Source organism: Oncorhynchus kisutch, unplaced genomic scaffold (assembly GCF_002021735.2).
Source record: "Oncorhynchus kisutch isolate 150728-3 unplaced genomic scaffold, Okis_V2 Okis02a-Okis13b_hom, whole genome shotgun sequence".
NCBI classification, from domain to species: domain Eukaryota; kingdom Metazoa; phylum Chordata; class Actinopteri; order Salmoniformes; family Salmonidae; genus Oncorhynchus; species Oncorhynchus kisutch.
Window position 1 is genome coordinate 13,556,546 of NW_022261979.1, and position 25,436 is coordinate 13,581,981.

Genomic DNA, 25,436 nt, shown 5'->3' on the forward strand with positions numbered 1-25,436 from the left:
ATGTCACAGTGAGACGCTCTGTAGGGAGACATGTCACAGTGAGACACTCTGTAGGGAGACATGTCACAGTGAGACACTCTGTAGGGAGACATGTCACAGTGAGACACTCTGTAGGGAGAAATGTCACAGTGAGACACTCTGTAGGGAGAAATGTCACAGTGAGACGCTCTGTAGGGAGACATGTCACAGTGAGACACTCTGTAGGGAGAAATGTCACAGTGAGACACTCTGTAGGGAGAAATGTCACAGTGAGACGCTCTGTAGGGAGAAATGTCACAGTGAGACACTCTGTAGGGAGAAATGTGTCTCAGTGAGACGCTCTGTCGTCGTTGAGAAATGTCTCCCAGGCAGTGGAACTGAAGCGTCTCCCGATGTGTCCAGACTGGCTTTTCCACCAGCCGTAGTAGCAGCAGGCCAGAGACTAGAGACCTGCCATAGTTATTAAGATAGTTGAACAGATACCACATTCCACTTCCTGTAAAGCATTTGGTCCAACCAGGTTAGGAATGTACTGTAGTAGGAAGTCAGCGGGGAATGAGTCAGATCTGGTGAGACCACAGACAGTGTTTAAACATAGTCAACATAATGTCATTGTGACATTATAACCGTAAACACCTAACGTCTGATCCCAGTACAGGCCTCTGGAAGTCACATTATAACAGGCCTCTGGATTTCACATTATAACAGTGTATTCCTAACATCTGATCCCAGTACAGGCCTCTGGAAGTCACATTATAACAGTGTATTCCTAATGTCTGATCCCAGTACAGGCCTCTGGAAGTCACATTATAACAGGCCTCTGGAAGTCACATTATAACAGTGTATTCCTAACATCTGATCCCAGTACAGGCCTCTGGAAGTCACATTATAACAGTGTATTCCTAACATCTGATCCCAGTACAGGCCTCTGGTAGTCACATTATAACCGTAAACACCTAACATCTGATCCCAGTACAGGCCTCTGGAAGTCACATTATAACAGTGTATTCCTAACGTCTGATCCCAGTACAGGCCTCTGGAAGTCACATTATAACAGTGTATTCCTAACGTCTGATCCCAGTACAGGCCTCTGGAAGTCACATTATAACAGTGTATTCCTAACGTCTGATCCCAGTACAGGCCTCTGGAAGTCACATTATAACAGTGTATTCCTAATGTCTGATCCCAGTACAGGCCTCAGGAAGTCACATTATAACAGTGTATTCCTAACGTCTGATCCCAGTACAGGCCTCAGGAAGTCACATTATAACAGGCCTCTGGAAGTCACATTATAACAGTGTATTCCTAACGTCTGATCCCAGTACAGGCCTCTGGAAGTCACATTATAACAGTGTATTCCTAACGTCTGATCCCAGTACAGGCCTCTGGAAGTCACATTATAACAGTGTATTCCTAACGTCTGATCCCAGTACAGGCCTCTGGAAGTCACATTATAACAGTGTATTCCTAACGTCTGATCCCAGTACAGGCCTCTGGAAGTCACATTATAACAGTGTATTCCTAATGTCTGATCCCAGTACAGGCCTCAGGAAGTCACATTATAACAGTGTATTCCTAACGTCTGATCCCAGTACAGGCCTCAGGAAGTCACATTATAACAGGCCTCTGGAAGTCACATTATAACAGTGTATTCCTAACGTCGGATCCCAGTACAGGCCTCTGAGTCAAACAGAACGACAACATACTGATCTCCTTATTTAACATCCTGGGTTTGTTTTCATTAGAATCACCTCCCGTGTATCAACATGCCCAGTCCGTCTCACACCCAGAACTCAGGGGCACATTCAACCACTACTTTCATACTGTGGTACAATTCAAACCAAAAAGCCTTCCTCATTATCCTCACCTCAGACCTTTATCAATGATTCATACTAGCAGGCAACAGCACGCTCCGTATCGACAGCCCACTCAGACTGACCACTACAGCCCCACGATGGAGGTTACAACTAGTAATGTCTCTGTGTCTGGTTGGTGGGATTGGACAGTCCTGAGGACCTGTGTAATAATGTCTCTGTGTCTGGTTGGTAGGATTGGACAGCCCTGAGGACCTGTGTAATAATGTCTCTGTGTCTGGTTGATAGGATTGGACAGCCCTGAGGACCTGTGTAATAATGTCTCTGTGTCTGGTTGGTAGGATTGGACAGTCCTGAGGACCTGTGTAATAATGTCTCTGTGTCTGGTTGATAGGATTGGACAGTCCTGAGGACCTGTGTAGTAATGTCTCTGTGTCTGGTTGACAGGATTGGACAGCCCTGAGGACCTGTGTAATAATGTCTCTGTGTCTGGTTGATAGGATTGGACAGTCCTGAGGACCTGTGTAATAATGTCTCTGTGTCTGGTTGACAGGATTGGACAGCCCTGAGGACCTGTGTAGTAATGTCTCTGTGTCTGGTTGACAGGATTGGACAGCCCTGAGGACCTGTGTAGTAATGTCTCTGTGTCTGGTTGACAGGATTGGACAGCCCTGAGGACCTGTGTAATAATGTCTCTGTGTCTGGTTGACAGGATTGGACAGCCCTGAGGACCTGTGTAATAATGTCTCTGTGTCTGGTTGACAGGATTGGACAGCCCTGAGGACCTGTGTAATAATGTCTCTGTGTCTGGTTGGTAGGATTGGACAGCCCTGAGGACCTGTGTAATAATGTCTCTGTGTCTGGTTGGTAGGATTGGACAGCCCTGAGGACCTGTGTAATAATGTCTCTGTGTCTGGTTGACAGGATTGGACAGCCCTGAGGACCTGTGTAATAATGTCTCTGTGTCTGGTTGACAGGATTGGACAGCCCTGAGGACCTGTGTAATAATGTCTCTGTGTCTGGTTGACAGGATTGGACAGCCCTGAGGACCTGTGTGTGCTCTACTCTAACAGAGCAGCCTGCTACCTGAAAGATGGAAACAGCTCTGAGTGTATACAGGACTGCACCAGGTGAGACCCTCCTCAACAACTATACATTATCATATACATTATTACAGACATTATTATAGACATTATCATAGACATTATTATAGACATTATATACGTTATTATAGACATTATAGACATTATTATAGACATTGTGCCCTACTGCAGACCACAGGGACCAGTCTATTCCCTATATAGTGCCCTACTGCAGACCACAGGGACCAGTCTATTCCCTATATAGTGCCCTACTGCAGACCACAGGGACCAGTCTATTCCCTATATAGTGCCCTACTGCAGACCACAGGGACCAGTCTATTCCCTATATAGTGCCCTACTGCAGACCACAGGGACCAGTCTATTCCCTATATAGTGCCCTACTGCAGACCACAGTGACCAGTCTATTCCCTATATAGTGCCCTACTGCAGACCACAGGGACCAGTCTATTCCCTATATAGTGCCCTACTGCAGACCACAGGGACCAGTCTAGCTTGGTTGGTCTGGTTGAAACCATAGAGGAGGCTTGGTTGGTCTGGTTGGTCTGGTTGGTCTGGTTGAAACCATAGAGGAGGCTTGGTTGGTCTGGTTGGTCTGGTTGTAACCATAGAGGAGGCTTGGTTGGTCTGGTTGAAACCATAGAGGAGGCTTGGTTGGTCTGGTTGGTCTGGTTGAAACCATAGTGGAGGCTTGGTTGGTCTGATTGGTCTGGTTGTAACCATAGAGGAGGCTTGGTTGGTCTGATTGGTCTGGTTGTAACCATAGAGGAGGCTTGGTTGGTCTGGTTGAAACCATAGAGGAGGCTTGGTTGGTCTGGTTGGTCTGGTTGTAACCATAGAGGAGGCTTGGTTGGTCTGGTTGGTCTGGTTGAAACCATAGTGGAGGCTTGGTTGGTCTGGTTGTAACCATAGAGGAGGCTTGGTTGGTCTGGTTGGTCTGGTTGAAACCATAGTGGAGGCTTGGTTGGTCTGGTTGGTCTGGTTGAAACCATAGAGGAGGCTTGGTTGGTCTGGTTGGTCTGGTTGAAACCATAGAGGAGGCTTGGTTGGTCTGGTTGAAACCATAGTGGAGGCTTGGTTGGTCTGGTTGAAACCATAGTGGAGGCTTGGTTGGTCTGGTTGAAACCATAGAGGAGGCTTGGCTGGTCTGGTTGGTCTGGTTGAAACCATAGTGGAGGCTTGGTTGGTCTGGTTGAAACCATAGAGGAGGCTTGGTTGGTCTGGTTGGTCTGGTTGAAACCATAGAAGAGGCTTGATTGGTCTGGTTGGTCTGGTTGAAACCATAGAAGAGGCTTGGCTGGTCTGGTTGAAACCATAGAGGAGGCTTGGCTGGTCTGGTTGGTCTGGTTGAAACTATACATTATCATATACATTATTACAGACATTATTATAGACATTATCATAGACATTATTATAGACATTATATACGTTATTATAGACATTATAGACATTATTATAGACATTATGCCCTACTGCAGACCACAGGGACCAGTCTATTCCCTATATAGTGCCCTACTGCAGACCACAGGGACCAGTCTATTCCCTATATAGTGCCCTACTGCAGACCACAGGGACCAGTCTATTCCCTATATAGTGCCCTACTGCAGACCACAGGGACCAGTCTATTCCCTATATAGTGCCCTACTGCAGACCACAGGGACCAGTCTATTCCCTATATAGTGCCCTACTGCAGACCACAGGGACCAGTCTATTCCCTATATAGTGCCCTACTGCAGACCACAGTGACCAGTCTATTCCCTATATAGTGCCCTACTGCAGACCACAGGGACCAGTCTATTCCCTATATAGTGCCCTACTGCAGACCACAGGGACCAGTCTAGCTTGGTTGGTCTGGTTGAAACCATAGAGGAGGCTTGGTTGGTCTGGTTGGTCTGGTTGGTCTGGTTGAAACCATAGAGGAGGCTTGGTTGGTCTGGTTGGTCTGGTTGTAACCATAGAGGAGGCTTGGTTGGTCTGGTTGAAACCATAGAGGAGGCTTGGTTGGTCTGGTTGAAACCATAGTGGAGGCTTGGTTGGTCTGGTTGTAACCATAGAGGAGGCTTGGTTGGTCTGATTGGTCTGGTTGTAACCATAGAGGAGGCTTGGTTGGTCTGGTTGAAACCATAGAGGAGGCTTGGTTGGTCTGGTTGGTCTGGTTGTAACCATAGAGGAGGCTTGGTTGGTCTGGTTGGTCTGGTTGAAACCATAGTGGAGGCTTGGTTGTAACCATAGAGGAGGCTTGGTTGGTCTGGTTGGTCTGGTTGAAACCATAGTGGAGGCTTGGTTGGTCTGGTTGGTCTGGTTGAAACCATAGAGGAGGCTTGGTTGGTCTGGTTGGTCTGGTTGAAACCATAGAGGAGGCTTGGTTGGTCTGGTTGAAACCATAGTGGAGGCTTGGTTGGTCTGGTTGAAACCATAGTGGAGGCTTGGTTGGTCTGGTTGGTCTGGTTGAAACCATAGAGGAGGCTTGGCTGGTCTGGTTGGTCTGGTTGAAACCATAGTGGAGGCTTGGTTGGTCTGGTTGAAACCATAGAGGAGGCTTGGTTGGTCTGGTTGGTCTGGTTGAAACCATAGAAGAGGCTTGATTGGTCTGGTTGGTCTGGTTGAAACCATAGAAGAGGCTTGGCTGGTCTGGTTGAAACCATAGAGGAGGCTTGGCTGGTCTGGTTGGTCTGGTTGAAACCATAGAGGAGGCTTGGCTGGTCTGGTTGGTCTGGTTGTAACCATAGTGGAGGCTTGGTTGGTCTGGTTGAAACCATAGAGGAGGCTTGGTTGGTCTGGTTGGTCTGGTTGAAACCATAGAAGAGGCTTGATTGGTCTGGTTGAAACCATAGTGGAGGCTTGGTTGGTCTGGTTGAAACCATAGAGGAGGCTTGATTGGTCTGGTTGGTCTGGTTGAAACCATAGAGGAGGCTTGGTTGGTCTGGTTGAAACCATAGTGGAGGCTTGGTTGGTCTGGTTGAAACCATAGTGGAGGCTTGGTTGGTCTGGTTGAAACCATAGAGGAGGCTTGGCTGGTCTGGTTGGTCTGGTTGAAACCATAGTGGAGGCTTGGTTGGTCTGGTTGAAACCATAGAGGAGGCTTGGTTGGTCTGGTTGGTCTGGTTGAAACCATAGAAGAGGCTTGATTGGTCTGGTTGGTCTGGTTGAAACCATAGAAGAGGCTTGGCTGGTCTGGTTGAAACCATAGAGGAGGCTTGGCTGGTCTGGTTGGTCTGGTTGAAACCATAGAGGAGGCTTGGCTGGTCTGGTTGGTCTGGTTGTAACCATAGTGGAGGCTTGGTTGGTCTGGTTGAAACCATAGAGGAGGCTTGGTTGGTCTGGTTGGTCTGGTTGAAACCATAGAAGAGGCTTGATTGGTCTGGTTGAAACCATAGTGGAGGCTTGGTTGGTCTGGTTGAAACCATAGAGGAGGCTTGATTGGTCTGATTGGTCTGGTTGTAACCATAGAGGAGGCTTGGTTGGTCTGATTGGTCTGGTTGTAACCATAGAGGAGGCTTGGTTGGTCTGGTTGAAACCATAGAGGAGGCTTGGTTGGTCTGGTTGGTCTGGTTGAAACCATAGTGGAGGCTTGGTTGGTCTGGTTGTAACCATAGTGGAGGCTTGGCTGGTCTGGTTGTAACCATAGAGGAGGCTTGGTTGGTCTGGTTGGTCTGGTTGTAACCATAGAGGAGGCTTGGTTGGTCTGGTTGGTCTGGTTGAAACCATAGTGGAGGCTTGGTTGGTCTGGTTGAAACCATAGAGGAGGCTTGGTTGGTCTGGTTGGTCTGGTTGAAACCATAGAGGAGGCTTGGTTGGTCTGGTTGAAACCATAGTGGAGGCTTGGTTGGTCTGGTTGAAACCATAGTGGAGGCTTGGTTGGTCTGGTTGGTCTGGTTGTAACCATAGAGGAGGCTTGGTTGGTCTGGTTGGTCTGGTTGAAACCATAGTGGAGGCTTGGTTGGTCTGGTTGGTCTGGTTGAAACCATAGAGGAGGCTTGGTTGGTCTGGTTGGTCTGGTTGAAACCATAGAGGAGGCTTGGTTGGTCTGGTTGAAACCATAGTGGAGGCTTGGTTGGTCTGGTTGAAACCATAGTGGAGGCTTGGTTGGTCTGGTTGGTCTGGTTGAAACCATAGAGGAGGCTTGGCTGGTCTGGTTGGTCTGGTTGAAACCATAGTGGAGGCTTGGTTGGTCTGGTTGAAACCATAGAGGCTTGGTTGGTCTGGTTGGTCTGGTTGAAACCATAAAAGAGGCTTGATTGGTTTGGTTGGTCTGGTTGAAACCATAGAAGAGGCTTGATTGGTCTGGTTGAAACCATAGTGGAGGCTTGGCTGGTCTGGTTGAAACCATAGTGGAGGCTTGATTGGTCTGGTTGAAACCATAGTGGAGGCTTGGTTGGTCTGGTTGGTCTGGTTGAAACCATAGAGGAGGCTTGGTTGGTCTGGTTGGTACCATAGAGGAGGCTTGGCTGGTCTGGTTGAAGTTCTGGTGCGTGGGTAAAATCACTGGGGAAGCCAAGCCAGAAAATATTCCACATTCCAACCTGTGTGCTGTGATAATTGCGTTGTTTGCTCTATAACCTGTTAGATCATATGCCTGGACATCATGATAAATAGGCCTAAGGCCTGAGACAATAAGAATACATTCAACCACACCTTTGTTTCATCACAAAACCTGAGTCTGATACAGTGACATCTGATTTGTGTGTGTGTGTGTGTGTGTGTGTGTGTGTTCGTTCATGCAAGTAGAAAAAACAAGTTGTCTCACCCTACTGGTAGAGAAACACCAATGCCATCCTCCTCTCTTCACGTTGACTCACCCTACTGGTAGAGAAACACCAATGCCATCCTCCTCTCTTCAAGCCCCTCATGCTACATGCGCTAGGTAGCTAGGTACTATAGTGTAGGTGTATACAGGGCCAGACCTGATCCCTTCCTATCCTCAGTCTCATGCTATTTAAACCTGCAGGTCCTTGGAGCTGCAGCCCTTCTCCCTCAAGCCCCTCCTACGCAGAGCCATGGCTTATGAGACTATGGAGCGGTACCGACAGGCCTACGTGGATTACAAGACCGTGCTGCAGATAGATATCAGTGTGCAGGCTGCACACGACAGTGTTAACAGGTAAACTACTCTACCTTTACCCTCATTAGACAGTGTTAACAGGTAAACTACTCCCCTCACCTTTACCCTCATTAGACAGTATTAACAGGTAAACTACTCCACCTTTACCCTCATTAGACAGTGTTAACAGGTAAACTATTCCACCTTTACCCTCATTAGACAGTGTTAACAGGTAAACTACTCCACCTTTACCCTCATTAGACAGTGTTAACAGGTAAACTGCTCCCCTCACCTTTACCCTCATTAGACAGTGTTAACAGGTAAACTACTCCACCTTTACCCTCATTAGACAGTGTTAACAGGTAAACTACTCCACCTTTACCCTCATTAGACAGTGTTAACAGGTAAACTACTCCACCTTTACCCTCATTAGACAGTGTTAACAGGTAAACTACTCCACCTTTACCCTCATTAGACAGTGTTAACAGGTAAACTACTCCACCTTTACCCTCATTAGACAGTGTTAACAGGTAAACTACTCCCCTCACCTTTACCCTCATTAGACAGTGTTAACAGGTAAACTACTCCTCACCTTTACCCTCATTAGACAGTGTTAACAGGTAAACTACTCCACCTTTACCCTCATTAGACAGTGTTAACAGGTAAACTACTCCACCTTTACCCTCATTAGACAGTGTTAACAGGTAAACTACTCCACCTTTATCCTCATTAGACAGTGTTAACAGGTAAACTACTCCACCTTTACCCTCATTAGACAGTGTTAACAGGTAAACTACTCCACCCTCACCTTTACCCTCATTAGACAGTGTTAACAGGCAAACTACTCCACCTTTACCCTCATTAGACAGTGTTAACAGGTAAACTACTCCCCTCACCTTTACCCTCATTAGACAGTGTTAACAGGTAAACTACTCCACCCTCACCTTTACCCTCATTAGACAGTGTTAACAGGTAAACTACTCTACCTTTACCCTCATTAGACAGTGTTAACAGGTAAACTACTCCACCTTTACCCTCATTAGACAGTGTTAACAGGTAAACTACTCTACCTTTACCCTCATTAGACAGTGTTAACAGGTAAACTACTCCACCTTTACCCTCATTAGACAGTGTTAACAGGTAAACTACTCCACCCTCACCTTTACCCTCATTAGACAGTGTTAACAGGTAAACTACTCCACCTTTACCCTCATTAGACAGTGTTAACAGGTAAACTACACCACCCTCACCTTTACCCTCATTAGACAGTGTTAACAGGTAACCTACTCTACCTTTACCCTCATTAGACAGTGTTAACAGGTAAACTACTCCACCTTTACACTCATTAGACAGTGTTAACAGGTAAACTACTCCCCTCACCTTTACCCTCATTAGACAGTGTTAACAGGTAAACTACTCCCCTCACCTTTACCCTCATTAGACAGTGTTAACAGGTAAACTACTCCACCTTTACCCTCATTAGACAGTGTTAACAGGTAAACTACTTCACCCTCACCTTTACCCTCATTAGACAGTGTTAACAGGTAAACTACTCCACCTTTACCCTCATTAGACAGTGTTAACAGGTAAACTACTCCACCTTTACCCTCATTAGACAGTGTTAACAGGTAAACTACTCCACCTTTACCCTCATTAGACAGTGTTAACAGGTAAACTACTCCACCTTTACCCTCATTAGAAAGTGTTAACAGGTAAACTACTCCACCTTTACCCTCATTAGACAGTGTTAACAGGTAAACTACTCCACCTTTACCCTCATTAGACAGTGTTAACAGGTAAACTACTCCACCTTTACCCTCATTAGACAGTGTTAACAGGCAAACTACTCCACCTTTATCCTCATTAGGGTTGCAAAGTTCCGTTAACTTCCCAGGTTTTCCAGAAATCCCAGTTGGTGGATTCCTGGAATCAGGAGACCGTGAGCAGGTCATCTGGAATCAGGAGACCATGAGCAGGCCATCTGGAATCAGGAGACCATGAGCAGGCCATCTGGAATCAGGAGACCATGAGCAGGCCATCTGGAATCAGGAGACTGTGAGCAGGCCATCTGGAATCAGGAGACCGTGAGCAGGCCATCTGGAATCAGGAGACCATGAACAGGCCATCTGGAATCAGGAGACTGTGAGCAGGCCATCTGGAATCAGGAGACCGTGAGCAGGCCATCTGTAATCAGGAGACTGCGAGCAAGCCATCTGGAATCAGGAGACCATCAACAGGCCATCTGGAATCAGGAGACCATGAACAGGCCATCTGGAATCAGGAGACTGTGAGCAGGCCATCTGTAATCAGGAGACCATGAGCAGGCCATCTGGAATCAGGAGACTGTGAGCAGGCCACCTGGAATCCACAAAGCAGGATATCTGGAATCAGGAGACCACGGACAGGCCATCTGGAATAAGGAGACCATGAGCAGGCCATCTGGAATCAACCGAGCAGGCCATCTGGAATCAGGAGACCATGAGCAGGCCATCTGGAATCAGGAGACTGTGAGCAGGCCATCTGGAATCAGGAGACTGTGAGCAGGCCATCTGGAATCAGGAGACCATGAACAGGCCATCTGGAATCAGGAGACTGTGAGCAGGCCATCTGGAATCAGGAGACCATGAGCAGGCCATCTGGAATCAGGAGACTGTGAGCAGGCCACCTGGAATCCACAAAGCAAGATATCTGGAATCAGGAGACCACCGAGCAGGCCATCTGGAATCAGGAGACCATGAGCAGGCCATCTGGAATCAGGAGACCGTGAGCAGGCCATCTGGAAACCACCGAGAAGGATATCTAGAAAACCTGGACATTTTGGGAAAGTTAACAGAATTGATCCACCCTACAGTCACAACCATGTGAAGTGATTGAGAGTTGTTTGAAAAGGCCCAAGTCAGACCGCCTTAACTATAGACTCTTAATTATCCAGCTCAGACGTCAATCTTCTTCAAGCAAACGCTGTGGTGTGAATTACCTGCTGTCCCTCCCAGTCCTCTAGCTACTGCAGCTACACGCTATTTATACACTGTCCCTCCCAGTCCTCTAGCTACTGCAGCTACACGCTATTTATACACTGTCCCTCCCAGTCCTCTAGCTACTGCAGCTACACGCTATTTATACACTGTCCCTCCCAGTCCTCTAGCTACTGCAGCTACACGCTATTTATACACTGTCCCTCCCAGTCCTCTAGCTACTGCAGCTACACGCTATTTATACACTGTCCCTCCCAGTCCTCTAGCTACTGCAGCTACACGCTATTTATACACTGTCCCTCCCAGTCCTCTAGCTACTGCAGCTACACGCTATTTATACACTGTCCCTCCCAGTCCTCTAGCTACTGCAGCTACACGCTATTTATACACTGTCCCTCCCAGTCCTCTAGCTACTGCAGCTACACGCTATTTATACACTGTCCCTCCCAGTCCTCTAGCTACTGCAGCTACACGCTATTTATACACTGTCCCTCCCAGTCCTCTAGCTACTGCAGCTACACGCTATTTATACACTGTCCCTCCCAGTCCTCTAGCTACTGCAGCTACACGCTATTTATACACTGTCCCTCCCAGTCCTCTAGCTACTGCAGCTACACGCTATTTATACACTGTCCCTCCCAGTCCTCTAGCTACTGCAGCTACACGCTATTTATACACTGTCCCTCCCAGTCCTCTAGCTACTGCAGCTACACGCTATTTATACACTGTCCCTCCCAGTCCTCTAGCTACTGCAGCTACACGCTATTTATACACTGTCCCTCCCAGTCCTCTAGCTACTGCAGCTACACGCTATTTATACACTGTCCCTCCCAGTCCTCTAGCTACTGCAGCTACACGCTATTTATACACTGTCCCTCCCAGTCCTCTAGCTACTGCAGCTACACGCTATTTATACACTGTCCCTCCCAGTCCTCTAGCTACTGCAGCTACACGCTATTTATACACTGTCCCTCCCAGTCCTCTAGCTACTGCAGCTACACGCTATTTATACACTGTCCCATGATAGAGGATAGCTGGGAGGATAACGCCGTGTGTGTGTGTGTGGTTCCTCCAGGATCACGCGGTTACTGATAGAGCAGGACGGAGAACAGTGGAGAGAGAAACTACCTGAGATCCCTCTGGTCCCACTATCAGCTCAGCAGCACCGCAGGGAGGAACCACCCAGCGCTGAGGTCCTACAGGCCAGAGCAGAGAAGGCCAAGCAGCATGCAGGTAGGGCTCTCACTCAGCCGAGTCCACACTCTTAGAACAAAAGGGTTCCAAGGTTTCTTTGGCTGTCCCCACAGGAGAACCCTTTGACGAACCCTTTTTGGTTCCAGGTAGAACTCTTTTGGGTTCCATGTAGAACCCTTTTCGGTTCCAGGTAGAACTCTTTAGGGTTCCATGTAGAACTCTCTGGGGAAAGGGTTCTACCTGGAACCAAAAGTGTTCTACCTGGAACCAAAAAGGGTTTGTCAAAGGGTTCTCCTATGGGGACCGCTGAAGAACTCTTTTAGGTTCTAGATAGCACCTATTTTTCTAAGCGTGTAGTCACCCAGAAGCTAATCAGTGTCCGCTGACCAGCCGTTTCCTCTGTCACAAGAGACTACATTCAGCCTGACTCACAGCATGAGTCCAGAATGACCCCCTACTCCCTATGTTGTTCACTAATTCTGACCAGAGCCCATAGCACCCTATTCCCTATATAGTGCACTACCTTTGGCCAGAGCCCAGGGTTAAACGCAGTGCAATAGGGTGGCATTTTCTGTTAAGCAAGCATCATCATCATTCCTCATCCTCTTTCTGTTGTGAGCTGGAACCTTCAAAGGTCTTATAGTCTACTGCAGCAGTAGAGACAGGAGACACTGTCTGCTAGAGGACTGGAGGGGGACATACTGTCTGTTAGAGGACTGGAGGGGGACATACTGTCTGTTAGAGGACTGGAGGGGGACTAGTGGAACAGAGAGAGGAGACATACTGTCTGCTAGAGGACTGGAGGGGGACATACTGTCTGCTAGAGGACTGGAGGGAGACATACTGTCTGCTAGAGGACTGGAGGGAGACATACTGTCTGCTAGAGGACTGAAGGGGGACATACTGTTTGCTGCTGGAGCCCCTTCCCCCTAGCCTTATACCCTAGCCCCTCCTCCCTCGCCCCTCCCCCCTCCCCCCTAACCCTATAACCTTCCCCTTCCCCCTAGCCTTATACCCTAGCCCCTCCTCCCTCACCCTATACCCTAGCCCCTCCCCCTAACCCTATACCCTAGCCCTCTTTCCCTAGCCTTATACCCTAGCCCCTCCTCCCTCGCCCCTCCCCCCTAACCCTATAACCTTCCCCTTCCCCCTAGCCTTATACCCTAGACCCTCCTCCCTCGCCCTATACCCTAGCCCTCTTTCCCTAGCCTTATACCCTAGCCCTATACCCTAGCCCCTCCCCCCTAGCCCTATACCCTAGCCCCTCCCCCCAGCCCTACTCTCCCTAGCCCTTCCCCCTAGCCTTATCCCCTAGCCCCTCTCCCCTAGCCCTACTCTCCCTAGCCCTTCCCATCTAGCCATAGCCCCTCCCCCTAGCCTTATCCCCTAGACCCTCTCCCCTAGCCTTATCCCCTAGCCATATACCCCTAGCCCCAGTCCTAGCCTCAGTCTTATCCTCAGCACCAGTCCTAGCCTCAGCCCTATACCCTAGCCCCAGCCTCAGCCCCATACCCTAGCCCCAGCCTCAGCCCTATACCCTAGCCCCAGCCCTATACCCTAGCCTCAGCCCTATACCCTAGCCTCAGCCCTATACCCTAGCCACAGCCCTATATCCTAGCCACAGCCTCAGCCCTATGCCCTATCTATACCCTAGCCCCAGCCTCAGCCCCATACCCTAGCCCCAGCCCTATACCCCAGCCTCAGCCCTATACCCTAGCCCCAGCCTCAGCCCTATACCCCAGCCCTATACCCAAACCCTAGCTCCAGCCTTAGCCCTATACCCAAGCCCTATACCCAAGCCCCAGCCCTATACCCTAGCCCCAGCCCTATACCCTAGCCCTATACCCTAGCCCCAGCCTCAGCCCTATACCCTATCCCCAGCCCTATACCCTAGCCCCAGCCCTATACCCTAGCCCCAGCCCTATACCCCAGCCTCAGCCCTATACCCTACACCCTAACCCCAGCCCTGTACCCTAGCCCCAGCCTCAGCCCTATACCCCAGCCTCAGCCCTATAACCCAGCCCTATACCCAAGCCCTAGCCCCAGCCTCAGCCTCAGTCCTAGCCCTGTACCCAAGCCCTAGCCCCAGCCTCAGCCCTATACCCCAGCCTCAGCCCTGTCTATACCCTAGCCTCAGCCCTATACCCTATCCCCAGTCCCAGCCCTAGCCTCAGCCCTATACCCTATAACCAAGCCCCAGCCCTATACCCTAGCCCCTGCCTCAGCTCTATACCCTATACCCTAGCCTCAGCCCTATACCCTAGCCTCAGCCCTATACCCTAGCCTTAGCCCTATACCCTATACCCTAGCCCCAGCCCCAGTCCTATACCCTAGCCCCAGTCCTATACCCTAGCCCCAGTTCCAGTCACAGCCCCAGTCCTAGCTCCAGCCCCAGTCCTAGCCCCAGTCCTAGCCCCAGTCCTATGTCCTAGCCCCAGTCCTAGCCCCAGTCTCAGCCCTATACCCTAGCCCCAGTCCTAGCCCCAGTCTCAGCCCTATACCCTAGCCCCAACCCTAGCCCCAGTCTCAGCCCTATACCCTAGCCCTATACCCTATACCCTGCCCCAGTCCTATACCCTAGCCCTATACCCTAGCCCCAGTCCTATACCCTAGCCCCAGCCCCAGTTCCAGTCACAGCCCCAGTCCTAGCTCCAGCCCCAGTCCTAGCCCCAGCCCCAGTCCTATGTCCTAGCCCCAGTCCTAGCCCCAGTCTCAGCCCTATACCCTAGCCCTAGGCCCAGTCCTAGCCCCAGTCCCAGCCCTAGCCCCAGTCCTAGCCCCAGCCCCAGTCCTATACCCTAGCCCCAGCCCTAGCCCCAGTCCTAGCCCCAGTCCCAGTCCTATACCCTAGCCCCAGCCCCAGTCTCAGCCCCAGTCTCAGCCCTAGCCTCAGCCCCAGTCTCAGGGCCGTGCTGTAGTCCTAGCCCCAGCCCCAGTCCCAGCCCCAGGGCCGTGCTCTAGCCCCAGCCCCAGTCCCATCCCCAGCCCTAGCCTCAGCCCCAGTCCTATACCTCAGCCCCAGTCCTATACCCCAGCCCCAGTCTCAGGGCCGTGCTGCAGCCTCAGCCCCAGTCTCAGGGCCGTGCTGCAGTCCCAGCCCCAGTCCTATTCCTCAGCCCCAGCCCCAGTCCTATACCCCAGCCCCCCAGCCCCAGTCTCAGGGCCGTGCTGCAGTCCCAGCCCCAGCCCTATACCCCAGCCCCAGCCCCAGTCCTATACCACAGCCCCCCAGCCCCAGTCTCAGGGCCGAGCTGCAGTCCCAGCCCCAGTCCTATACCCCATCCCCAGCCCCAGTCCTATACCCCAGCCCCAGCCCCAGTCCTATACCCCAGCCCCAGTCTCAGGGCCGAGCTGCAGTCCCAGCCCCAGTCCTATACCCCAGCCCCAGCCCCAGTCCTATACCCCAGCCCCAGTCTCAGGGCCGTGCTGCAGTCCCAGTCCCAGCCCCAGCCCCAGTCTCAGGGCCGTGCTGCAGTCCCAGTCCCAGCCCCAGCCCCAGTCTCAGGGCCGTGCTGCAGTCCCAGTCCCAGCCCCAGGGCCGTGCTGCAGCCCCAGCCCCAGTCCTAGCCCCAGTCCTATACCTCAGCCCCAGTCCTATACCCCAGCCCCTGCCCCAGTCTCAGGGCCGTGCTGCAGCCTCAGCCCCAGTCTCAGGGCCGTGCTGCAGTCCCAGCCCCAGTCCTATTCCCCAGCCCCAGTCCTATACCCCAGCCCCCCAGCCCCAGTCTCAGGGCCGTGCTGCAGTCCCAGTCCCAGCCCCAGCCCCAGCCCCAGTCTCTGGGCCGTGCTGCAGTCTCAGCCCCAGTCCCAGTCCCAGCCCCAGCCTCAGGGCCGTGCTCCAGCCCCAGTCTCAGGGCCGTGCTGCAGCCCCAGCCCCAGTCTCAGGGCCGTGCTGCAGCCCCAGTCCTAGCCCCAGCCCCAGTCCCCAGTCTCAGGGCCGTGCTGCAGTCCCAGTCCCAGCCCCAGCCCCAGTCTCAGGGCCGTGCTGCAGCCCCAGTCCTAGCCCCATCCCCAGCCCCAGTCCCCAGCCCCAGTCTCAGGGCCGTGCTGCAGTCCCAGCCCCAGCCCCAGTCTCAGGGCCAGTCCTAGCCCCAGTCCCAGCCCCAGTCTCAGGGCCGTGCTGCAGTCTCATCCCCAGCCCCAGCCCCAGTCCTAGCCCCAGCCCCAGTCTCAGGGCCGTGCTGCAGTCCTAGCCCCATCCCCAGTCCTAGCCCCAGCCCCAGTCCTAGCCCCAGTCCCAGTCTCAGGGCCGTGCTGCAGTCTCATCCCCAGCCCCAGCCCCAGCCCCAGTCTCAGGGCCGTGCTGCAGTCCTAGCCCCAGCCCCAGTCCTAGCCCCAGCCCCAGTCCTAGCCCCAGTCCCCAGCCCCCAGCCCCAGTCTCAGGGCCGTGCTGCAGTCTCAGCCCCAGTCCTAGTCCCAGTCCTATACCCCAGCCCCAGTCCCAGCCCTATACCCCAGCCCCAGTCTCAGGGCCGTGCTGCAGTCTCAGCCCCAGCCCCAGTCCTAGCCCCAGCCCCAGTCCTAGCCCCAGTCCCCAGTCTCAGGGCCGTGCTGCAGTCTCAGCCCCAGCCCTAGTCCCAGTCCTATACCCCAGCCCCAGTCCCAGCCCTATACCCCAGCCCCAGTCTCAGGGCCATGCTGCAGTCTCAACCCCAGCCCCAGTCCTAGCCCCAGCCCCAGTCCTAGCCCCAGTCCTAGCCCCAGTCCCAGGGCCGTGCTGCAGTCTCAGCCCTAGTCCCAGTCCTATACCCCAGCCCCAGCCCTATACCCCAGTCCTAGCCCCAGCCCCAGCCCCAGCCCCCCAGCCCCAGTCTCAGGGCCGTGCTGCAGCCAACCATAATTGATGTTTTAACTGTGATGGAAGAAGGGAGCGGGCAGCTTTTCCCCAGAACACCCCAGTGGTCTAATTGATTAGCTGTCCGTTATCACATGAATGACTGCTGATTCAACCTGTTTTCACCCTGGATTTTAAAGGACAAAATTACCACTCACTTATTTTTGTGAAATACGATTCTTACAACAACAAAAAACGAACATTTTTGTCAAGTTACTCAGTATGATGTCACACATTCCCTCAACCAACACCGTTTCTTCCTTTGCCTGCAGCTCAAAAAGCAGAAGTCTGTTTCAATTCGCTGAAACAAGAAGGAAATGAGTTTGTGAAGAAAGGTCTGTTCCAGGAGGCTCTGAGGACGTACAGCGAATGCCTTAAGCTGAAGCCAGAGGAATGTCCCATTTACACCAACCGGTAAGGACCTGACCGTGTCTCCTTCATCCTAACAGGTACAGTAATGTACAGTGCATTCGGAAAGTTTTCAAACACCTTGACGTTTTCCACATTTGTTACGTTACAGCCTTATTCTGAAATGGATTAACTTGGTTTCCCCACCCCTCCCTCTTCAATCTGCACACAATACCCCATAATGACATCACAACACCCCGTAATGACATCATAATACCCCATAATGACATCACAATAGCCCATAATGACATCACAATAGCCCATAATGACATCACAATAGCCCATAATGACATCACAATACCCCGTAATGACATCAAAATACCCCATAATGACATCACAATACCCCATAATGACATCACAATACCCCATAATGACATCACAATACCCCATAATGACATCACATTACCCCATAATGACATCACAATACCCCATAATGTCATCACAATACCCCATAATGACATCACAATACCCCATAATGACATCACATTACCCCATAATGACATCACATTACCCCATAATGACATCACATTACCCCATAATGACATCACAATACCCCATAATGACATCACAATACCCCATAATGACAAATAATAAGACAAAATAAAACATCACGTTTCCTTCAGTATTCAGACCCTTTACTCAGTACTTTGTTGAAGCACCTTTGGCAGCGATTACAGTATTCAGACCCTTTACTCAGTACTTTGTTGAAGCACCTTTGGCAGCGATTACAGTATTCAGACCCTTTACTCAGTACTTTGTTGAAGCACCTTTGGCAGCGATTACAGCCTTGAGTCTTCTTGGGTTTGATGCTACAAGCTTGGCACACATTTTTCACTTAAGCTCTGTCAGGTTGGAAGGGGAGTGTCGCTGCACAGCTATTTTCAGGTCTCTCCAGAGATGTTCAAGTCTGGGCTCTGATGCTGCCGCAACCATGCTTCACCGTAGGGATGGTGCCAGGTTTCCTCCAGATGTGACGCTTGGCATTCAGGCCAAGGAGTTCAATCTTGGTTGCATCAGACCAGAGAATCTTGTTTCTCATGGTCTGAGAGTCCTTTAGGTGCCTTTTGGCAAACTCCAAGTGGGCTGTCATGTGCCTTTTACTGAGGAGTGGCTTCTGTCTGGCCATTCTACCGTAAAGACCTGATTGGTGGAGTGATGTAGAGATGGTTGTCCTTCTGGAAGATTCTCCCACCTCCACAGAAGAACTCTGGTGCTCTGTCAGAGTGACCATCGGGTTCTTGGTCACCTCCCTGACCAAAGCCCTTCTCCCTGATTGCTCAGTTTAGAGCGGCCAGCTCTAGGAAGAGTCTTGGTGGTTCTAAACTTCTTCCATTTAAGAATAATGGAGGCCATTTTGTTCTTGGAGACCTTCAATGCTGCAGAAATGTTTTGGTACCCTTCCCCAGATCTGTGCCTCGACACAATCCTATCTCGGAGCTCTACGGACAATTCCTTTGACCTCATGGCTTGGTTTTTACTCTGACATGCACTGTCAACTGTGGGACCTTATATAGAGAGGTGTGTACCTTTTCAAATCATGTCCTATCAATGTAATTTACCACAGGTGGAGTCCAATCAAGTTGTAGAAACATCTCAAGGTTGGTCAATGGAAACAGGATGCACCTGAGCTCAATTGAGTCTCATAGCAAAGGGTCTGAATACTGATGGACATAATGTCCAGTCTCATAGCAAAGGGTCTGAATACTGATGGACATAATGTCCAGTCTCATAGCAAAGGGTCTGAATACTGATGTACATAATGTCCAGTCTCATAGCAAAGGGTCTGAATACTGATGTACATAATGTCCAGTCTCATAGCAAAGGGTCTGAATACTGATGTACATAATGTCCAGTCTCATAGCAAAGGGTCTGAATACTGATGTACATAATGTCCAGTCTCATAGCAGAGGGTCTGAATACTGATGTACATAATGTCCAGTCTCATAGCAAAGGGTCTGAATACTGATGTACATAATGTCCAGTCTCATAGCAAAGGGTCTGAATACTGATGGACATAATGTCCAGTCTCATAGCAAAGGGTCTGAATACTGATGGACATAATGTCCAGTCTCATAGCAAAGGGTCTGAATACTGATGTACATAATGTCCAGTCTCATAGCAAAGGGTCTGAATACTGATGTACATAATGTCCAGTCTCATAGCAAAGGGTCTGAATACTGATGTACATAATGTCCAGTCTCATAGTAAAGGGTCTGAATACTGATGGACATAATGTCCAGTCTCATAGCAAAGGGTCTGAATACTGATGTGCATAATGTCCAGTCTCATAGCAAAGGGTCTGAATACTGATGTACATAATGTCCAGTCTCATAGCAAAGGGTCTGAATACTGATGTACATAATGTCCAGTCTCATAGCAAAGGGTCTGAATACTGATGGACATAATGTCCAGTCTCATAGCAAAGGGTCTGAATACTGATGGACATAATGTCCAGTCTCATAGCAAAGGGTCTGAATACTGATGTACATAATGTCCAGTCTCATAGCAAAGGGTCTGAATACTGATGTACATAATGTCCAGTCTCATAGCAAAGGGTCTGAATACTGATGTACATAATGTCCAGTCTCATAGCAAAGGGTCTGAATACTGATGGAAATAATGTCCAGTCTCATAGTAAAGGGTCTGAATACTGATGTACATAATGTCCAGTCTCATAGCAAAGGGTCTGAATACTGATGTACATAATGTCCAGTCTCATAGCAAAGGGTCTGAATACTGATGTACATAATGTCCAGTCTCATAGCAAAGGGTCTGAATACTGATGTACATAATGTCCAGTCTCATAGCAAAGGGTCTGAATACTGATGGAAATAAGGTATTTCTGTTTTTCTATGTTTCATAAATTTGCAAGAAACCTGTTTTCGCTTTGTCATTATGGGTATTGTGATGTCATTATGGGGTATTGTGATGTGATTATGGGGTATTGTGATGTGCTTATGGGGTATTGTGATGTCATTATGGGGTATTGTGATGTCATTATGGGGTATTGTGATGTCATTATGGGGTATTGTGATGTCATTATGGGGTATTGTGTGTAGATTGATGAGGAATTGTTTTTATTTGGTCAATTTTAGAATAAGGCTGTAATGTAACAACATGTGGGAAAAGGGGAAGGGTTCTGAACATTTTCCTAATGCACTGAATGTGGTGGGAACAGAACCCTGGTCTGTGTAACCAGTGGGAACAGAACCCTGGTCTGTGTAACCAGTGGGAACAGAACCCCGGTCTGTGTAACCAGTGGGAACAGAACCCAGGTATGTGTAACCAGTGGGGAACAGAACCCCGGTCTGTGTAACCAGTGGGAACCAGAACCCCGGTCTGTGTAACCGTGGGAACAGAACCCCGGTCTGTGTAACCAGTGGGAACAGAACCCCGGTCTGTGTAACCAGTGGGAACAGAACCCCGGTCTGTGTAACCAGTGGGAACAGAACCCCGGTCTGTGTAACCAGTGGGAACAGAACCCCGGTCTGTGTAACCAGTGGGAAACAGAACCCCGGTCTGTGTAACCAGTGGGAACAGAACCCTGGTCTGTGTAACCAGTGGGAACAGAACCCTGGTCTGTGTAACCAGTGGGAACAGAACCCTGGTCTGTGTAACCAGTGGGAACAGAACCCTGGTCTGTGTAACCAGTGGGAACAGAACCCTGGTCTGTGTAACCAGTGGGAACAGAACCCCGGTCTGTGTAACCAGTGGGAACAGAACCCCAGTCTGTGTAACCAGTGGGAACAGAACCCTGGTCTGTGTAATCAGTGGGAACAGAACCCTGGTCTGCTCTAACCCCAGCCAGTCGGCTCTAACCCCAGCCAGTCGGCTCTAACCCCAGCCAGTCGGCTCTAACCCCAGCCAGTCGGTTCTAACCCCAGCCAGCCTGCTCTAACCCCAGTCAGCCTGCTCTAAACCCAGTCAGCCTGCTCTAACCCCAGTCAGCCTGCTCTAACCCCAGTCAGCCTGCTCTAACCCCAGCCAGTCTGCTCTAACCCCAGCCAGCCTGCTCTAACCCCAGCCAGTCTGTTCTAACCCCAGCCAGTCGGCTCTAACCCCAGTCTGCTCTAACCCCAGTCGGCTCTAAACCCAGTCAGCTCTAACTCCAGTCGGCTCTAGCCCCAGCCAGTCTGCTCTAACCCCAGTCGGCTCTAGCCCCAGCCAGTCGGCTCTAGCCCCAGCCAGTCGTCTCTAGCCCCAGCCAGTCTGCTCTAGCCCCAGCCAGTCTGCTCTAACCCCAGTCAGTCTGCTCTAACCCCAGTCAGTCTGCTCTAACCCCAGTCAGTCTGCTCTAACCCCAGTCAGCCTGCTCTAATCCCAGTCAGTCTGCTCTAACCCCAGTCAGCCTGCTCTAACCCCAGTCAGCCTGCTCTAACCCAGCCAGTCGGCTCTAACCCCAGCCCATCTGCTCTAACCCCAGTCAATCTGCTCTAACCCCAGTCAGCCTGCTCTAACCCCAGCCAGTCGGCTCTAGCCCCAGCCAGTCTGCTCTAATCCCAGTCGGCTCTAGCCCCAGCCAGTCGGCTCTAACCCCAGCCAGTCTGCTCTAGCCCCAGTCGGCTCTAGCCACAGTCGGCTCTAACCCCAGTCAGTCTGCTCTAACCCCAGTCAGTCTGCTCTAACCCCAGCCAGTCTGCTCTAACCCCAGCCAGTCTGCTCTACCCCAGCCAGTCTGCTCTAACCCCAGCCAGTCGGCCTCTAACCCCAGCCAGTCTGCTCTAACCCCAGCCAGTCTGCTCTAACCCCAGCCAGCCTGCTCTAACCCCAGCCAGTCTGCTCTAGCCCCAGTAATCTCTAGCCCCAGTCGGCTCTAACCCCAGTCAGTCTGCTCTAACCCCAGTCAGCCTGCTCTAACCCCAGCCAGCCTGCTCTAAACCCCAGCCAGCCTGCTCTAACCCCAGTCAGCCTGCTCTAACCCCAGCCAGTCTGCTCTAACCCCAGCCAATCTGCTCTAACCCCAGTCAATCTGCTCAAACCCCAGCCAGTCGGCTCTAACCCCAGTCGGCTCTAAACCCAGTCGGCTCTAACCCCAGTCGGCTCTAACCCCAGTCGGCTCTAGCCCCAGTCTGCTCTAGCCCAGCCAGTCTGCTCTAACCCCAGTCGGCTCTAGCCCCAGCCAGTCGGCTCTAGCCCCAGCCAGTCGGCTCTAGCCCCAGCCAGTCTGCTCTAGCCCCAGCCAGTCTGCTCTAACCCCAGTCAGTCTGCTCTAACCCCAGTCAGTCTGCTCTAACCCCAGTCAGTCTGCTCTAACCCCAGTCAGCCTGCTCTAATCCCAGTCAGTCTGCTCTAAACCCCAGTCAGCCGGCTCTAACCCCAGCCAGTCGGCTCTAACCCCAGCCAATCTGCTCTAAACCCCAGTCAATCTGCTCTAACCCCAGTCAATCTGCTCTAACCCCAGTCAATCTGCTCTAACCCCAGTCAGCCTGCTCTAACCCCAGCCAGTCTGCTCTAACCCCAACCAGTCTGCTCTAACCCCAGTCGGCTCTAGCCCCAGCCAGTCGGCTCTAACCCCAGCCAGTCGGCTCTAGCCCCAGTCGGCTCTAGCCACAGTCGGCTCTAACCCCAGTCAGTCTGCTCTAACCCCAGTCAGTCTGCTCTAACCCCAGCCAGTCTGCTCTAACCCCAGCCAGTCTGCTCTAACCCCAGCCAGTCTGCTCTAACCCCAGCCAGTCTGCTCTAACCCCAGCCAGTCTGCTCTAACCCCAGCCAGCCTGCTCTAACCCCAGCCAGTCTGCTCTAGCCCCAGTCGGCTCTAGCCCCAGTCGGCTCTAACCCCAGTCAGTCTGCTCTAACCCCAGTCAGCCTGCTCTAACCCCAGCCAGTCTGCTCTAACCCCAGCCAGCCTGCTCTAATCCCAGTCAGCCTGCTCTAACCCCAGCCAGCCTGCTCTAATCCCAGTCAGCCTGCTCTAACCCCAGCCAGTCTGCTCTAACCCCAGCCAGTCGGCTCTAGCCCCAGTCAGCCTGCTCTAACCCCAGCCAGTCTGTTCTAAACCCAGTCTGCTCTAACCCCAGCCAGCCTGCTCTAACCCCAGTCATTCTGCTCTAATCCCAGTCAGCCTGCTCTAACCCCAGTCAGCCTGCTCTAACCCCAGTCAGCCTGCTCTAACCCCAGCCAGTCTGCTCTAACCCCAGCCAGTCTGCTCTAACCCCAGTCAGTCTGCTCTAATCCCAGTCAGCCTGCTCTAATCCCAGTCAGCCTGCTCTAACCCCAGTCAGCCTGCTCTAACCCCAGTCAGCCTGCTCTAACCCCAGCCAGTCTGCTCTAACCCCAGCCTGCCAAGATGTCAGTAAATCAGTCAGACTAATCAGGTGTATTGTTGCTGTGGAAATACAAACAGGAACAGCAGAGGACAGCAGGGTGTCTGCTCCTCTCTCTCTCATAGCCTAATTATAGACACAGTGTGTAACACAGAACAGGGTAGCGGAGCGTAAATTGTCCTAGAAAGACATGCAACACGGGCTCTCCTGGGATGGGAACCTGGGTCCTATTCATTAGGCACCTCTCCTCTCCTCTTCCCCTCCTCTCCTCTCCTCTCCTCTCTTCCCCTCCTCTCCTCCTCTCCTCTCCTCTCTTCCCCTCCTCTCCTCTCCTCTCCTCTCTTCCCCTCCTCCTCTCCTCTCCCCCTCTCCTCTCCTCTCCTCTCCTCCTCTCCTCTCCTCTCCTCTCCTCTCCTCTCCTCTCCTCTCCTCTCCTCTCCTCTCCTCTCCTCCTCTCCTCTCTTCCCCTCCTCCTCTCCTCTCCTCTTCCCCCTCCTCTCCTCTCTTCCCCTCCTCTCCTCTCCTCTCCTCTTCCCCTCCTCTCCTCTCTTCCCTCCTCTCCTCTCCTCTCCTCTTCCCCTCCTCTCCTCTCTTCCCCTCCTCTCCTCTCTCTTCCCCTCCTCTCCTCTCTTCCCCTCCTCTCCTCTCTTCCCCTCCTCCTCTCCTCTCCCCCTCCTCTCCTCTCTTCCCCTCCCCTCTCCTCTCCTCTCCTCTCCTCTCCTCTCCTCTCCTCTCCTCTCTTCCCCTCCTCTCCTCTCCTCTCCCCCTCCTCTCTTCTCCTCTCCTCTCTTCCCCTCCTCCTCTCTTCCCCTCCTCCTCTCCTCTCCCCCTCTCCTCTCCTCTCCTCTCCTCTCCTGTATCTCTCCTCTCCTCTCTTGTATCTCCTCTCCTCTCCTCTCCTGTATCTCCTCTCCTCTCTTGTATCTCCTCTCCTCTCTTGTATCTCCTCTCCTCTCCTCTCTTGTATCTCCTCTCCTCTCTTGTATCTCCTCTCCTCTCTTCCCCTCCTCCTCTCCTCTGCTCTCCTCTCATGTCTTCTGCTCTCCTCTGCTCTCCTCTCCTCTCCTCTCCTCTCATGTCTTCTGCTCTCCTCTCCTCTCCTCTCCTCTCCTCTCCTCTCCTCTCCTCTCCTCTCCTCTCCTTTCTTGTATCTCTCCTCTCCTCTCTTGTATCTCTCCTCTCCTCTCTTGTATCTCTCCTCTCCTCTCTTGTATCTCCTCTCCTCTCCTGTATCTCCTCTCCTCTCTTGTATCTCCTCTCCTCTCTTGTATCTCCTCTCCTCTCTTGTATCTCCTCTCCTCTCTTGTATCTCCTCTCCTCTCCTGTATCTCCTCTCCTGTATCTCCTCTCCTCTCTTCCCCTCCTCCTCTCCTCTCCTCTCTTGTATCTCCTCTCCTCTCTTGTATCTCCTCTCCTCTCCTGTATCTCCTCTCCTGTATCTCCTCTCCTCTCTTCTTCCCCTCCTCTCCTCTCATGTCTTCTCCTCTCCTCTCCTCTCCTCTCATGTCTTCTCCTCTCCTCTCCTCTCCTCTCCTCTCCTCTCCTCTCCTCTCCTCTCCTCTCCTCTCCTCTTCTCTCATGTCTTCTCCTCTCCTCTGCTCTTCTCTCATGTCTTCTCCTCTCCTCTGCTCTCCTCTCATGTCTTCTCCTCTCCTCTCCTCTGCTCTCCTCTCATGTCTTCTCCTCTGCTCTCCTCTCATGTCTTCTCCTCTCCTCTCCTCTGCTCTCCTCTCATGTCTTCTCCTCTCCTCTGCTCTCCTCTCATGTCTTCTCCTCTCCTCTGCTCTCCTCTCATGTCTTCTCCTCTCCTCTCATGTCTTCTCCTCTC

General features: G+C 51.5%; 1 protein-coding gene across 3 annotated transcripts in view; it reads left to right on the forward strand.

Annotated features, from left to right (window-relative positions):
• LOC109887005 (sperm-associated antigen 1) overlaps positions 1 to 25,436 on the forward strand; it is a 64,223-nt gene that overhangs the window by 21,661 nt on the left and 17,126 nt on the right. For all 3 annotated transcript variants that reach the window (XM_031811898.1, XM_031811899.1, XM_031811900.1), the window contains exons 12-15: positions 2,824 to 2,923; positions 7,842 to 7,994; positions 11,985 to 12,142; positions 17,210 to 17,351. In XM_031811898.1, the coding sequence (XP_031667758.1) occupies positions 2,824 to 2,923; positions 7,842 to 7,994; positions 11,985 to 12,142; positions 17,210 to 17,351 (553 nt within the window). The remainder of the gene's footprint in view (positions 1 to 2,823; positions 2,924 to 7,841; positions 7,995 to 11,984; positions 12,143 to 17,209; positions 17,352 to 25,436) is intronic.